The 14,789-nt window shown below is 45.7% G+C and overlaps 1 protein-coding gene across 1 annotated transcript; it reads left to right on the top strand.

The window, feature by feature from the left end:
* Window positions 1-1,965: 1,965 nt before the first annotated feature.
* LOC308488507 (olfactory receptor 4D1) lies at window positions 1,966-2,916 on the top strand (the record flags this gene model as incomplete). The annotated part of the gene is made up of 1 exon (XM_081028280.1): window positions 1,966-2,916. One exon carries the CDS (start codon window positions 1,966-1,968, stop codon window positions 2,914-2,916), a length of 951 nt encoding a protein of 316 aa, XP_080884406.1.
* Window positions 2,917-14,789: the final 11,873 nt, after the last annotated feature.

Raw genomic sequence — 14,789 nt, 5'->3', positions numbered from 1 at the left:
CGTCTTGTGTCTGTAGAAATTGCCGGAAATGTTGATGCCTTCAGAGCACACCATCATCACTTTCCGGCCCAGGAATACTTGCTTGGCCACGATGGCCTTGTCCGTTGAACACTAGGACCTGTCCTCTCTGCCATCTTCTTCAGCCGCCTGGAAGAATCACAAAAATTTTATGAAAACATTTCGACCTAGACTGGAAAATGTCTTTTAGGAAGCAGACTTATGTATGAGGTTGCTCAGTGTGCATCTCTGATAAAGGCTTATAAAGGGTATGACAGTTGTAATCTTAATAGGGACAAAGATAAAAATAGAAATAATAAAACAATGCTGTTGGTATTTTAGGAATCAATGATCAAATGGGAGGGTTGGAGTTGGGGGGTGAAGGGTTAGAGGTCAGGGCTTTCTCAGAGAGACCAAACCATGCCATTTAAGCTGCCGCCCACCCAGCCTAACCTTGACCCATGTGGTAGAACAAGGACACAAAGCCAAAGACAAAAACGTATTACCCTTTGTTGGCCCAGGAAGTGTCTGCTTCACTCTTGCCTGTCTCAGGGCTTCCTGCCCTAGTGGCCTGGGAGAAGCCTATTGTAACCCTGTTTCATCACATCATTTTCCTTCAAAAAGCTTGCAGGTGTTTTCAATTGCCCGTGGGGATGCTTTTCAGGTGGTGGTCCTCTGCTGGGAGTTGGTGAAGCCCCAGAAGAAACAGAGTGCCTCTTCCAGGAACATGAGTTTTACACAAATATTTGAGGATATATGAGTTTTAGATGAGATAAACATGGCAATATTTTGAGTACTGTGATATCTCACAGTAAATTTTAGAGATAATTCTGTTTTATATTTGTCTGCAGAAGTTGATAGAAATCTTTTTACATATGTTTATTCAATTCCCTTGTAAAAGGAACATCAGTTCAATTGCTGCTGTCCCTCCCACATATCATGCAGGAGTCAGGGAGAAGAGATCTTTCTATGTTCTATTATCTTCACAGGGTGAGGCCTCAAGGCAAATTTTCCTGAATGATTAGAGAAAACAATTTTGAAAAAGTGTAACCCAAGGGAATGGGTTTTAACACCAAAGAACTCCGTTTAGTTTTTCAGCAAATGTCTTCTAGAACTTCCACTTCCTAACTAGAGAAACATATTTCTTCCCTATCCCATATTTTCTATAACATGTTGGACTTAACCACCTACAATACTTAAATTTTCAAAAGCCTCCCAAAGATTGTCTAGAGATATGTGTATAATTTATAATTAACATAACATTTAAAATATAAAGAGAGTTCAAGGAAAGTTTGCATTTGGTGTGGGCTGCATTGCGTCCCCCCTGCAGAGGGCCCCATGATGACAAATGCCATTAGAACAGTATTTCTGTGGGAAAGTTTGAGAAGCACTAATCCTCCCAGCTTCACTACAGCCCAGATCATCTGCATGTTTTTCTTCCCATTTGCCTCTGAATTTGTACAATAATTTCTCCTAATGCATACCTCTCTTCCTTCAACAATGAACCATCTGAAGCTCCTCAAACCTCTGCCACAAAGCAGCATCTATTTGTTTATTTAAAATTATTAGTCTGTGCTTTTCATACTCTCGAGATTTGTGCATCTAGATTGATGATATTTGTCGTCACAGGTACTTACTGACAAGTTTTTTTCATTCATTGACTGATTCAGCTATATTTTGGAGCCTGTGGTTCATAAGGCGCCATGTTGGGTACGGCAGGTAGGTATCAGACATGAAACCCATGGACAAAGACAGCGTGGTACAAAGGGAAAAAGACCCATAAATGCCTGTAATACAATACAGGATGGGGTTAGGGAGCTAAGTTGGTGAGAGCCTTGAAAATGTATTTATCTCCATGGAAGTCTCTCCTGAGTGCCATCTTAGCATGGTACTCAACAACAATCCCGACCCTCCAAAGGAAAATGATTGCATTTTTGTAATATTTGTTTTGTAAGTTTCTCTCTAGATATGTGGGGAAGATCTCATGGAACCCAGAACATCACATGGGTATCAGAGTTTGTCCTCTTGGGGTTCTCACAGATCCAGGAGCTCCAGAAATTCCTGTTCCTGGCATTTCTATTTGTCTATGTCACCACCATTGTGGGAAACCTCCTTACCATGGTCACAGTGACTTTGGACTCCCGGCTCCACATGCCCATGTATTTTCTGCTTCGAAATCTGGCTGTCATAGACCTCTGCTATTCCACAGTCACTTCTCCAAAGATGCTGGTGGACTTCTTCCACGAGACCAAGACTATCTCCTACCAGGGCTGCCTGGCCCAAATCTTTTTCTTCCACCTCTTGGGAGGTGGGACTGTCTTCTTTCTCTCAGTGATGGCTTACGATCGCTACATAGCCATCTCCCGGCCCCTTCACTATGTCACCATCATGAATACTCGATTGTGTGTGGGGCTGGTGCTGGCTGCCTGGGTAGGAGGCTTTGTCCACTCCATTGTCCAGCTGGCTCTGCTGCTCCCATTGCCTTTCTGCGGTCCCAACATCCTAGATAACTTTTACTGTGACGTTCCACAAGTGTTGAGACTTGCCTGCACTGACACCTCCCTCCTGGAGTTTCTTATGATTTCTAACAGTGGGATGCTCGTTCTTATCTGGTTCGTCCTCCTTCTGGTCTCTTACACTGTCATCCTGGTGATGCTGAGGTCCTACTCAGGGCAGGCAAGGAGGAAGGCAGCGTCTACTTGCACCACCCACATCATTGTGGTGTCTATGATCTTCATTCCCTGTATCTACATCTACTCCAGGCCCTTCACCCCCTTTCCACTGGACAAGGCTGTGTCCATCAGCTACACAGTCATGACCCCCATGCTCAACCCCATCATCTATACACTGAGGAACCAGGAGATGCAGGCAGCCATTAAGAGGTTAGGCAGGCGCCTAGTGATTTGTAACCGGGAGTGAACTTTTAAATACGTTAATTTCAAATGACAAATCTTCTCACTGAATGTTTGTTTCCCCATGGGAAACACGGAGGAAAGTCTTCATGGAATGTGACAATTAAGATGAAATTGGTATTTCTATGGACTTACTCTTGCGTCAGATACTGTGTGAAGCACTTTTATACTTTTATCTCATTCTCATAAAACTGACAATGGATATATTATTTTTATATTAAATAGTTTTATAAATGAGGACACTCAGAGAGAAACAATTTGGTCAATGATAAGCAGCAAGTGAGTGGAAGAGGTTGACCAGGCACCTGGTTTTTTTGACTCCAAATTTAGAGGCAGGAGATATGGGCGGGATTTGAAACCTAGAGTCTCCCACAACCACAAGGGAAAACCAAGGGGAGTTCATCTATGAATCAGTATCTGTGATGAAGGGTCAACAGTTTCATCATAACTCTGGAATAAATCACATTCATTTCTGCTCCCTGCCTCTCTGCCTCATTCCCCAGGTGGTATTTAGGAAGTGGTCTCACTTTTAACATTGTCTAAATGTTTCCCATAAAGATATTTGCCCTTTGGATTTGTTCTTTTTCTACCAAATACTCCTCGGATAATCTGGGAAGCTATGCACCAACACCAGTGGCTAATCCACTCTTGAAAGCAATTCTGGAACTCTTTTTCTGGAATGGCCATCAGAGCTGTCGTCCTGAAAGTCATCAAATGTCCTTGATGTCCTGAATGTCATCAAAATGACTTCCTTTCATTATTTCCTTAATCTTTAGGTAAAGAAAGAAGTCATTGGGGGCCATATCAGGTGAATCGGGAAGGTGTCCCAATACAGTTATTTGTTTACTGGCTTAAAACTCCCTCACTGACAGTGCTGTGTGAGCTGGTGCATTGTCGTGATGCAAGAGCCATGAATTATTGGCGAAAAGTTCAGGTCGTCTAACTTTTTCACGCAGCCTTTTCAGCACTTCCAAATAGTAAACTTGGTTAACTGTCCAGTTGGTACAAATTCATAATGAATAATCCCTCTGATATCAAAAAAGGTTAGCAACATAGTTGCAACAAGTCCGCAAACTTAATTGTCAGACCTTGTGTGAGGTTTTATCATACTGAAAGCTAAATCAAAATCAGAACTCAAAATCACTCATACGATAGTCAATGAGACAGGGGAAATATATAAACTGGAACATATGAGGTTCTTCCTGTTGAAAGATAAATGAGAATCAGAACTCAAAATTGCTCATATGATAACTAATGAGATCTACAAGTCCTGTCCCCTTCAATTTTTGTGACTCAATTTTTAAATGGACTAAAGCTCTAAAGAAGAATTTAAAAGAATCTACATCTCATGAATATGGAAGGGCTTTGCATTGTATTCTTATCTACCAGGCATTTGCCAAGTATAAACATTTGCAGTGAAAGAATTCAGACCAACCTGGAATTCCTATGTAGATCAGAGAGAGCTCTAAGAAATCAGACAGTGTTTATAGTACATCAACGTTATAATGCCAGTTACTTTCAGTTTTGATCAATTTCTCATAATGAGAAAACATACTGGTTTCCTATACCAACCCTTGTATTAGAGGTAGTAATAATTCACATGTAAAGAATGCTAGCATTTTATAGATGACGTGAGTAGACTTGGGTATGGGTGGTGAAGCAACATTGGGGGTTTGGCTGGCAAAGTAAAGGACAAATGTAATACAAAGGGTAATACATTTCCTTTGTAGTATACAAACATCTTCCCACCTATGACTTTCCCTAAGTAAAGATCAATTAAGCTTAAAAGGAGAAAGAGAAGAAAGAAATCAAATCAGTTATCTTGAGGATTCCACGAGAGGGAGCACCATGCTGTACTGACTAGCTGGTCAGTGGTTCTCAGTGTTTGGTTCCGGAACAGGAGCACCAGCGTTATCTGAGAACTTGCAACAATTGCAAGTTCTTGGCCAACTGAATGAAAAAGTCAGGGCCTGGAGCACAGTAATGTGTCTTTTAACAAGGCCTCCACGTGATTCTTTCCAGAATAAAAATCACTTGTCTAAGAAATGGTTCTTCTAAACTCCCAGAGTCTGTTTCTCTTGAAGAGACTCTTGATCTTTTGGATCTTGGCCTGAGAATCCAACATTCTACACATCTCTAAAATGGTCATTATCCTAGGTACTTTTGGCCCCCAAGGAAATCCTGTCAAAAAAGTATGTGGATTGGAGACATTTAGAAACTTTTAAACAACTCCCATTGCTCCCTTGCCTGCAGTGCTAATCAGCTGGTCCTGTTTCCTGACCCCAGTCCAATAGTTTATTCCCGAAGATATTCCCTCTTCCCCTGGGGTCACACCCATTGTTATATACATGATGTATGGGCAGTGGCTGGGCAACTGAAGCTGCAGGTATAGAATCTCCAAAAAGATGTAAGGCCTGAAGCCTCGCTTTCCTTCTGGGCTGAGGGAAGTGAGAGACCAGTCTCTCCTCACCTGGAGGTAGATCTGCTGTAAGAAGGATCCAGAAACATTTGCTAGAGGGTGGGGAGAATAAACAGTGACATAGACTTGATGGCAGTCAGTCTGAAGTGTGAGGAGCGCCTTAGAAAACAGATGCCTTCCGATGCCTGTGAAAAGCCAGGCTTTTAACAACCAAGTGAAGAATTGGCCCTATAATTTAGAAGGAGGATGCTGAGAGGAAAGGGTAAGGAAATACACCACAAAATTATCCACATAGTCACTTAAAACAAGATCACGTAATTGCATACTATTACATTAAGGTAGCAAATAATTTTTGAGCAACTGCTAAATCAGAGTTGCAGGTGCTGGGGCCACTAAGTTATTGAATTCAAGATCTAATTAAGAGAGACAACAACAGGAAAAGATAAATAGTATGACTGAGATAATTATAAAATGTATTTCAACCCAGAGAAATGAGGGATTCATTTTGCTTGGGAGATATAGGGGAAGGAGTACAGAGAAGGTGATTTCTGAGTACTTAGGTTGAGAAGATAGTAGAAGGTATTTCAGGACACAGAATTCATTCCCAAAGCTATGGAAAGAACCCAGCATAAGGCATGTGTGAGAAGCTGCGAATTCCTTGAAGAAAAATCAGTTCCTGGGTGACAGGGATACTGAATAGAAAGGTAGATGGAGGCTACATTGTGTTGCCTTGTATGACATGCTGAGAGGGAGATGCGTGTACATGCATATGTTTTCCTACCCTGAATTGATCTATGAAGCATGTTTGAGTGTTAAGCTGTGGGCACTAGACAGTCTTTTAAAAATTATATTGAGGGAGAAACATGAGTTTAGAAAGGTCTCATTGATAGCTATCTAGAAGATGGACAGGAGCAGAAGAAAATGGAAGAAGAAGGATGAGATTAAAATAACCTCTAATAGTTAATAGATTGCAATAGGCAGGTGGGAGAGGATGGGAGATTGAGACAAGGTCGGGGGCAGTGGAGGAGACCCCTTAGCCTATCTCTCACCCTCCATCTTCTTCTCCACTTTTGGTCCCATTCCCTACCCAGCCCTGACACCTTTCCATTCCCCTTACTTTACTTGCTCTATTTCTTCACCTCCCTTCCTCTTATTCCCCCTTCTTTATTCCTTTGTCTATTTTTCTTATTTCAACACTTTGTTTTCTACCCTTGTGTTCAGTAACATATTCTAAAATTGTTATTCCTTTCAAGAAACCTCTCCAAGTGCCCTTCATACAATTTCATCATCTATTTCTTAATTCAGAGAATCTCTCTCTTGTTTCAGCACACACACCTTATATGTCCTGCCTTCACTCAATAAGGGGCCACCTACATCAGTGAGGCATGGGTGGTGGGTATACCCTATAGCTATTTGCCTACCCAGAAGTCAATATCATACGCTTTTTGAATATTAACTGTCAGCAAGATGGGGCACAAATAAGTCATAAGATCCAGTTTGGTAAGTAATGGGCCAAGGGCTCCCAATTTAGAGCAAAGTCTCCAAGCTCTGCACTCTCTCTATCCCTCTGGACAAAGACCAAAGGGGTATTTGGAAAAGAGGTCAGTATACAGAACACAGAAGTGCTCTTGTGGGGAAATACTATCATCATAAGAAGAATCTGTCCACCAAGAAGGCAGAAAGAAGGGTGTGACCTTCCAGGGGTCATGAGAATATATTTTATTGTCACAGGCATGCTCAATCATACATCACAAACAAAAATAAATATATTTTCTTTTTCCCAAAACTCTGAGTAAGTTGCTTAGTTTCAAAACTCATTCACTTCTACAATGACCCTCACAACATAGCCACAAGCTGTCAAGAAAGTAGAGACAGTGGCTCTTTCTCCACTCTCCAAATGGAAAACAAAGCCAAAGTGACCTGCTCACAATCACTCCCTCTTACAAACCAGTGAGTACCTCCCTAAACTTTTCACTGCTGCCCGCATTTCCTGGTTCCTCGAGTACAGATCACGGGGTTACAACCGTGTCACTGATGGACTCGGCCTTGTCCATGGAGAAGGTGGTGAAGGGCCGGCATAGAGGTATATGCTTGGAATGAAGACACCACAACAATGAGGGGGAGCTAAAAGCAGTTGAGGAGGCAGCTGGGGCACCCAAAACATGATACCTGCCTGGATATCCAACCACATTCATGTCTCCCACATCTCATGGAGGCAGGGCGTACCGAGGACAGAGCAAAGGGTGCCTGTGCAGGCCATCGGACGTTCTCTTTCTGTGGAGAATTTAAAAACAACAATAAAACTGACTAAAGGTGCTTATATAATTGCCATGCCCAGGCAATTCTAAACAGTGTCTGAGTTACAACACTCCTCCCTGCCAGGTGGGTTGCAGGTGGGGTGCTCCCACTGCCCTGCCTTCCATAAACTTGGTTCTTTCTCCTTCTCTCTCTCTCTCTCTCTCTCTCTCTCTCTCTCTCTCTCTCTCTCTCTCTCTCTTCTCTCTCTCTCCCTCCCTCCCTTCATTATTCCTTTTTATTCCTTCTTTATTCCCTCCCTCTCTCTTTCTCTCTCATACAGAGGGAACCCTGAGAAACTGAAAGAAAGAATTAGAATTAGAGAGGGGAGAAGACCAGAGGCCTAACGAGGGAGAAAGTGGGAGCGGTTGAAAAAGAGGACTTCATGTTCCCTCTGGTTCTGTACAGGTGTCAATAAAGTCGCAAGGTAGTGGGGTGACCACTGAGGTGAAGGCCAAGGAGGAAGGAGAAGGTCTGAGCTGGAGCCTGTCTGCTATGACAGGGAATGCACCTGGGGAGCCCCTTATCCCCTTCCTAATAACCTGGAAATGGGGCCCATGGGCCTTTCGGCCTGCCCTACAGTGTGAATTGAAGCCATGAATACCCAGAGGCCTACTGCTTTGCAGTGGGAACTCTCATGATGAAAGAACATACCATTTTCCTCTTTCTTCCTTCTCACACCAACACCAGATGGAAGGTACCGGAAAGAGGAAGGAAAAAGCATAAGGAGACAGACAAGTAACAAATGGACAAATAAATAAATAAGATAATTTCACAGACTAAAAGCTATGAAGGAAATGCATGGAGTAACGTGACTGGTAGGGCAGGCAGCATTATAAAATGTTGTCAGGGAAAGAACCTCTGAGGAGAGGTTACTTGTGGAAAGACCTGGATAATGAGAAGGAGCCAGTCAGGCAAAGATCTGGGTGAAGGGCAAGCAGTCTAGACAGAAGAAAAAGCAAGTGCAGAGCTCCTGAAGTAAGAATGGGCTTGGTGGCCAAAAGAAAGACGATAATGTAACTGGAGTCTGGTGAACAAAGAGAATCTTGGTAGGAGGTGAGGTCTAAGATGTTGTATGAATTATCTACTATTGCATAACAAACTAACCCCAAACTTCGCAGCTTAAAATAATCACTTATTGCTTCTCACAGCTTCTGTGGGCCAGGACTTCTGACGGGGCATAGCAGGGACAGCTTATCTCTGCTTCGTGGTGTCCTGGTCCTCAGCTGAAAGACTCAAAGGTAAGGGGTAGAATTATTTTCAGTTTCATTCACTCACATCTGGCTGTTGACGTTGGTGTCTAATGGGTACCTCGATGGGGCTGTTGACTGGTCTCTCCATGTGGCCTGGTCTTCCTCACAACATGGCAGCTGGATCCCAATGACAAGCATCCTGAGAGACAGAGCCAGATAGAAGTTGGATCTTTTCTACCACCTATCCTCAGAAGTCATATACATCCCTTCTGCCACATTCTATTTAAAGTGAGCCACCAACTCCAGCTCACATTTAAGGGAGAGGAATTAGACTCCATTTTTTCAATGAGGAGTGTCAAAGAATTTGTGGATGTATTTTAAAATCTCCACTAATGTAGGTAGGCACCAGATCAATAGATCTTTTTTTCTTCATTAGTTAGAATTTTACTCTAAGTACAATGGAAGTGTTTGGAGGGTTTGGGTGGAAGTGGGGCTGGTAGCATGATCTAACTTATATTTTTAAAAGGTCATGTTGGCTGCAGTGCAGAGTAGGGTTGTAGAACTCAAACTTGGTGGAGTGGGTTAAGCACCTGACTTGGAGCAAGGAAACCTGGATTCAAATTCAAGGTCTAGCACTAACTAGCTCCTTGTATATTACCTGGGCAGGTCTCCTAACCCTGGAAGAGGTAAGAGTAGTTTTTTGCATTTATGTGAGAATTTATGTGGGGTTTTTTTCCTTTCTCAGACCTGTAGGGGAATGTTCATCTCTTGTCTCTCTTCCATTAGATGCCCGTTTTTACTTACCACCAGAACCCTAGCACCCAGCACAGGCCCTGGAATGTGAATAAATAAATATTTGTTGAAAGAATAAACAATATTGTAAACTCCATATTAGTCCTTGAAGACAGACATCTCTGACCTTCTGATTCTGGAGTATATACTCCCAAGCCTTCAATAATGGGGCAGCATAAGGGAGGGGCATTGTGAGAGCACCTGGCTTCATCTCTTCTGGAATAACCCTGTGCCCCATTCTGGATTCAAGTCCATAAGGCCTGATTCCATTTAGAACCATCACCACTGTCCAGATGGACACAGAAAATGCTAAGACCCATCCTTGTTCAGAGCCCAGCATGGTGTCAGACCCAGGACAGCCTGCTCTGAGGGCCATAGGTGGCATCAAGTAGTGGCATTCATGGCTGCCTAATGTGCCTTCCAGGGGTAGTGAGGAGCAGAGCGGAGCCTCGCTCTTCCAATGACCCGACTAGAAGACTACATTGTGGAGGTAGGACAGGAAGAGTGGACAGAGAGAACAGCCCTCACCTAGCACAAAGAACGCTGGCTAGCAGGTTTTTTGCCCTTGACATTGGGTGCTGGTTCCAGCTACCGCCAGTGCTGCCAAGAGGTTGGGGCCACTGAGCTCACCACTCCCCAGCTGATCACCACCGCCAGGGAGATGCTGGGGAAGCTGTGGCTGTGGGGCGGTGGTAAAACCTGCACCATCTTTCAAGGCATTGCTTGTATTTTTGAACCTTCTACACTGTAACTGCTCCAGGCAAGAGACTATTGTATCCAACAGGGTGTCTAAATCCCTCCAGCCTTCAGGCATTCATTTTTTTCTAGAGGTATTGAGATGCGAGGATGCAAAAACAGCAGGCCCTGAGCCCTGCCCCACCCCAGCTGTCTCCAGGGGTCCCTTGGAGCTGAGCAGATAAAGAGATCCAATCAGGCCTGTGGCGAGCAGCTCCACCATGGTGGTTCTTGTGAAAGTGCTTGCAGAGGTTTTGAGATGGTGGGGGCAAGGCGGGAAGGAAGGTTCTCTCCTTTCTTGTGGAGAGACTGTGTGAGGGCCACAGGGGCAGAGGATGGGTATCAGATTCTGGGCCCCAGCACCTGCCCCTTTCTGTGCTCCTTCCCTTCCAGAGTGGCTTCCATCCCCTCTGGAGTGGCTGCCATGGCAGCCTCACCCACAAGTGGCCGTGCCTCTTGTTGAGTCAAAGGAGGGTCTGCCTTGTCTGCAAGCTCCTGATCCTCCTCCCATTGTCCCCAGTTCCTGCCCTGGGAGTTCCCAGTCTGACGGAAGAGGTGAGGTACAGCTCTCACGTCAGGCCATGGCAGGAGGGAGGGATGGGCGCTTGCCCTCAGCGGACCCCTCAGCCCGGACCTGTGTATCTCTCAAGTGCTCGCCAGTGACCCCTCCTGCCTCCAGCACATTTCTGCCCATTACTGACTTTATTAATAGATTGCAGAAGTCAAACCCTTGCTGAAGGTCACACAGCCAGAGTGGTGCTGGACTCCCAGGACAGTTCCCCAAGGCCCCGCAGTGAGTATTTTCTGGCCTTGCTAAAAACAGAACACTCAGAGCTGCCTCTCTCTGGAGCGTCCTCAGCTCTGGAACACACGCACGCATGCACACATGCACACAAGTGCACACACTCTTGGCCCACCCTGGCCTCTGGCACAGAGTGGAGCCACCGCAGTTTGAGCCAAGCCCCTTCTCCTTTCAGACCTGAGTGTTCTTGTTATGAGATCAGGGCCAAGGACCCCATTCCCAGAAACCCTGGGAACACAGGCCCTGAGCCCTGCTCACCACAGCTGTCTCCGTGGGGTCCGTTGGAGCTGAGCAGATAAAGAGATCCAATCAGGCCTGTGGTCAGCAGCTCCACCATGGTGGTTCTTGTGAAAGTGCTTGCAGAATGTTGAGGTTTTGAGATGGCCGGGGCAAGGTGGGAAGGAAGGTTCTTGGGTATTGCAGCTGAAAGATGGCAGGGAGGAAAGGCTCCCTGGCGGTTCAGGGTATGGGCCTCAGCCTGGCAGGGCCAGGCCTGCAAAGGCTGACCTGGGGCTGGCCTGTCCAGGGAGAACAGTGCCGCTGAGCAGAGACAGCAGGTCCTAATGATGTACAGGCACAAACCCAATCCCTGACCCAAGACCTGTGACAGCAAGGCACAGGAGACGCATCTAGTCCACAAATCCATTCCCTGCCCAGCATTGTGTTAGGTGCTGAGGCTACAGGAAACAACAAAACAGGCACAACCTTTGTGCATGGCACTCACAGACCTGTAGGGAGCTGGAGCTTAATCAAATCCAACCGCGAATATACACATAGAATTACAACCATGTTCAGTGCTATGAAAGGAACTCTAAAAGTGAGGACCAGGAAGACCCAGCCACTTGAGTTGGGGCCAGAGGGGCCGAGACAGGAAAGGCTCCCTGTGGACGGGGCCAGGAGGGTCCATAAGAATCACCAGGCACAAAGCGGGAAGGGCATGGTTGGGACCCATAGCAGGTAGGGGTAGGCCCATTTCAGGAGCTGAAAGCCAGTGGGTTTAGAAAGTAGAGGAATAGAGAGGAGACAGAGCTCTGGAGATGGGAGGTGGCAGGAGCCAGACTGTGTGAGCCTGGGGTCTCCTTTCTTGAGGAGAAGCTGTGGAGGCCAAGATGAGTTGGTGTGCTCATGGGACCAGTGGGGCGAAGTCCCCCGGGGCCTCATACTCTCATGGCCACTAGGGAGGGAGGGAGAGCAGTTGAGGGGCTGGCTGGTCAGGGCCCTGATCTCTAAGGACACCCCCACACCGCCTCTTGCCTCCTTATTCCCAGTTTCCAAGCAGCCTTATCTTCTCCTATCACCCGGAGTGGTCACTTTGCTGTGTCTCATCACAAATCTTTTCCTCCTATGTGGCTCAGTCTTGGAATCTTATTTTGCCCATTTCCCTTTTGGAAAAAGAGTTCCCCTGCACGACACCCCAATCTTTGTGGTCCAGTCAGGCCCCAAGCCTGTAAACTTCAAATGAATGCATTTTTATTATTCATCCTTTAATAAGCACTGTATTCTGTGTGGAAGTCAATTCAGAGAACTCCCAGTTATTACACAGTGGCTCCCTCGGCTACATGTGTTCGCTTCAAGAGTGCGTTCCAAACTATTGGATTTCAGAATCATCTGAGCTGGCTTTCTCTGCATTTTGTGCCACCCATACCCAGCCCCCTAGCGAGCGCCTCTTGCATTTAAACAGTTGGTTGATAGAAACAGTGATAACACAGCGATTGTAAAGAGAAAGAGACAGAACTTGATTTCCTTCAATTCTGTTACTCTATGTGACCATTTGGAGTTATAATTTGTGTTTAAAATTGAAAACCGTGAAACAGATGCAACCAACGAAGGACAATATTTTTAAAGTGCAAATGTTACTTCATACATGAATATTTTACTGAATTTAAATATCTCCTTTCAAAATGGTTGTGCATTTAGAACCAAAGAATCAAGAAAACAAATTGTAGTGATATACTCAATATTATATTACAACCACCAATACATAGCTACTTTTTCCCCTTCCATTAAGATACAGGAATTAAAAAGTATTAATCCATTACTCTTTTCCTCTGTAGATTGTAATATTTTATTTTTATTTCTTTACTGGTATGATTACATGTACAAAGTTTAATGAGAGAGAACTTTCACGCATTTTTTTCTATCCATTATTATTACCTGTTTCATTATATGAGTATTACTGAAAATAATCCTGCTATGCAGAGGAGCGGTATCACAAATAATCTGCTCCCAGTATCAGATACACTAGGTTGCCCCAAGGAAAATCTAAAATCTCTCCAATGAAGTCCCAATGGGCATCATGAAAAGCCCACAAGGGAAATATGGGGGGCCCGTGGTCCTTGCCCACACTCCTCTTCTGGTCTCTGGGTGTATTTGGCCCTGACCACAGAAAAAAAAGCAGATATCCAAATTGAACACTGGGAGACGGAGACCTGGCAAGGACCCCACACGTCCCAGCCTGCCCCAAAGTGTAGAGCACGGCTGGAAAGGGAGCAGGCGTCCAAAGTGGAGAGCCGCTGCGGGTTTCTCCTTCCATCACTGTCATTCCGCTCACTTTCCAGTGGCCCCAGAACTGGCAGCTTGGCATGCTCACTCCAATGTGAGCAGTGCTCAGAGACCAGGATCTGAACAATCCTAACTGTGGAAGCCATCCTCCCTTCCTCCCTTTCATCTTTCCTTCCTTCCAGGCACCCAGGCCTGGATGGTCTGCAAACTCACTCACTGTACTCACTGTCCCCCACCCTTCAAGCTTGGGGGACAGCCTGGAGTGAGCTAAGTAAAGAAAACAACAATGGGCAGAACAACAAGACTTATCCACAAACATGTTGAGTGCCTGCTGTGCTCCAGGCACTACGGTAGCATTTTACGTTTGTTCCCACAGTGACTGCAAGCCCAGAGGTTGAGGAGCTTGCCCAAGCGGGTGATGGTGCTGGGATTGGGACCCCGGCCAGTGCTTACTCACCTCTCTGTACTGCTCTCAACAAGCTCCTGGGTGTTCAGTGCTATGGCTCCCAGGGGGAGCCTTCCCACAGAATCAGCAGAGGCCTGGAAGCAGATGAGGCGGAGGGTTAGGGTAGGGGTTGTCTGTGGAGGCTCGAGGTGGCTGGAGCATAGGGACAGGGTCCTGTAGCAGGGTGGGCAGCAGAAAGCAGGCTGAAGGGGCAGGAGACCAGGTGGTAGACTTAGCGTTTCCTTTGGTCTTTTTGCCAGCCGGTCTGCCCCAGCACCTGCCCTCCATAGACTAGTTGTACAGGGCCCCTCGGTGGTCTCTTTTTAACTTCTTGCCTCTTATCTGCACCTCAAGCAATCAATGGGCCAAAACCCCCAGAGATGGGCCTACATGGTGGGCAGGGTGTAGAGCCCAGGGCTCTGTCTCGAGCTTGTCTCAATAACCCACAGCAAAACCCTTGCACGACTCACTATTGTTGAAGAATTAGAGTTCTCTACAGGGAAGAGCAGAGCTCATTCTGAGTCCTCTTTGGGAGGACCCTGGAAAGAGGGCAACCTGGGTTACCCTGGCTTCCAACCTTCTGGGGGCATCTGGCTTCCTGAGGACCGGGAGGTGAAGCACATATGAGGATCATGCCACCATTTTTTAAATCTCTCTCCTGCATGAGGCTCACTATCCCCATTGCACAGATTTGGAA

Source organism: Rhinolophus hipposideros, assembly GCF_964194185.1.
Source record: "Rhinolophus hipposideros genome assembly, chromosome: 20".
Taxonomy (NCBI): domain Eukaryota; kingdom Metazoa; phylum Chordata; class Mammalia; order Chiroptera; family Rhinolophidae; genus Rhinolophus; species Rhinolophus hipposideros.
Note: the sequence above shows the minus strand (reverse complement) of the source record. Positions and strands in the feature narration are given on the sequence as shown.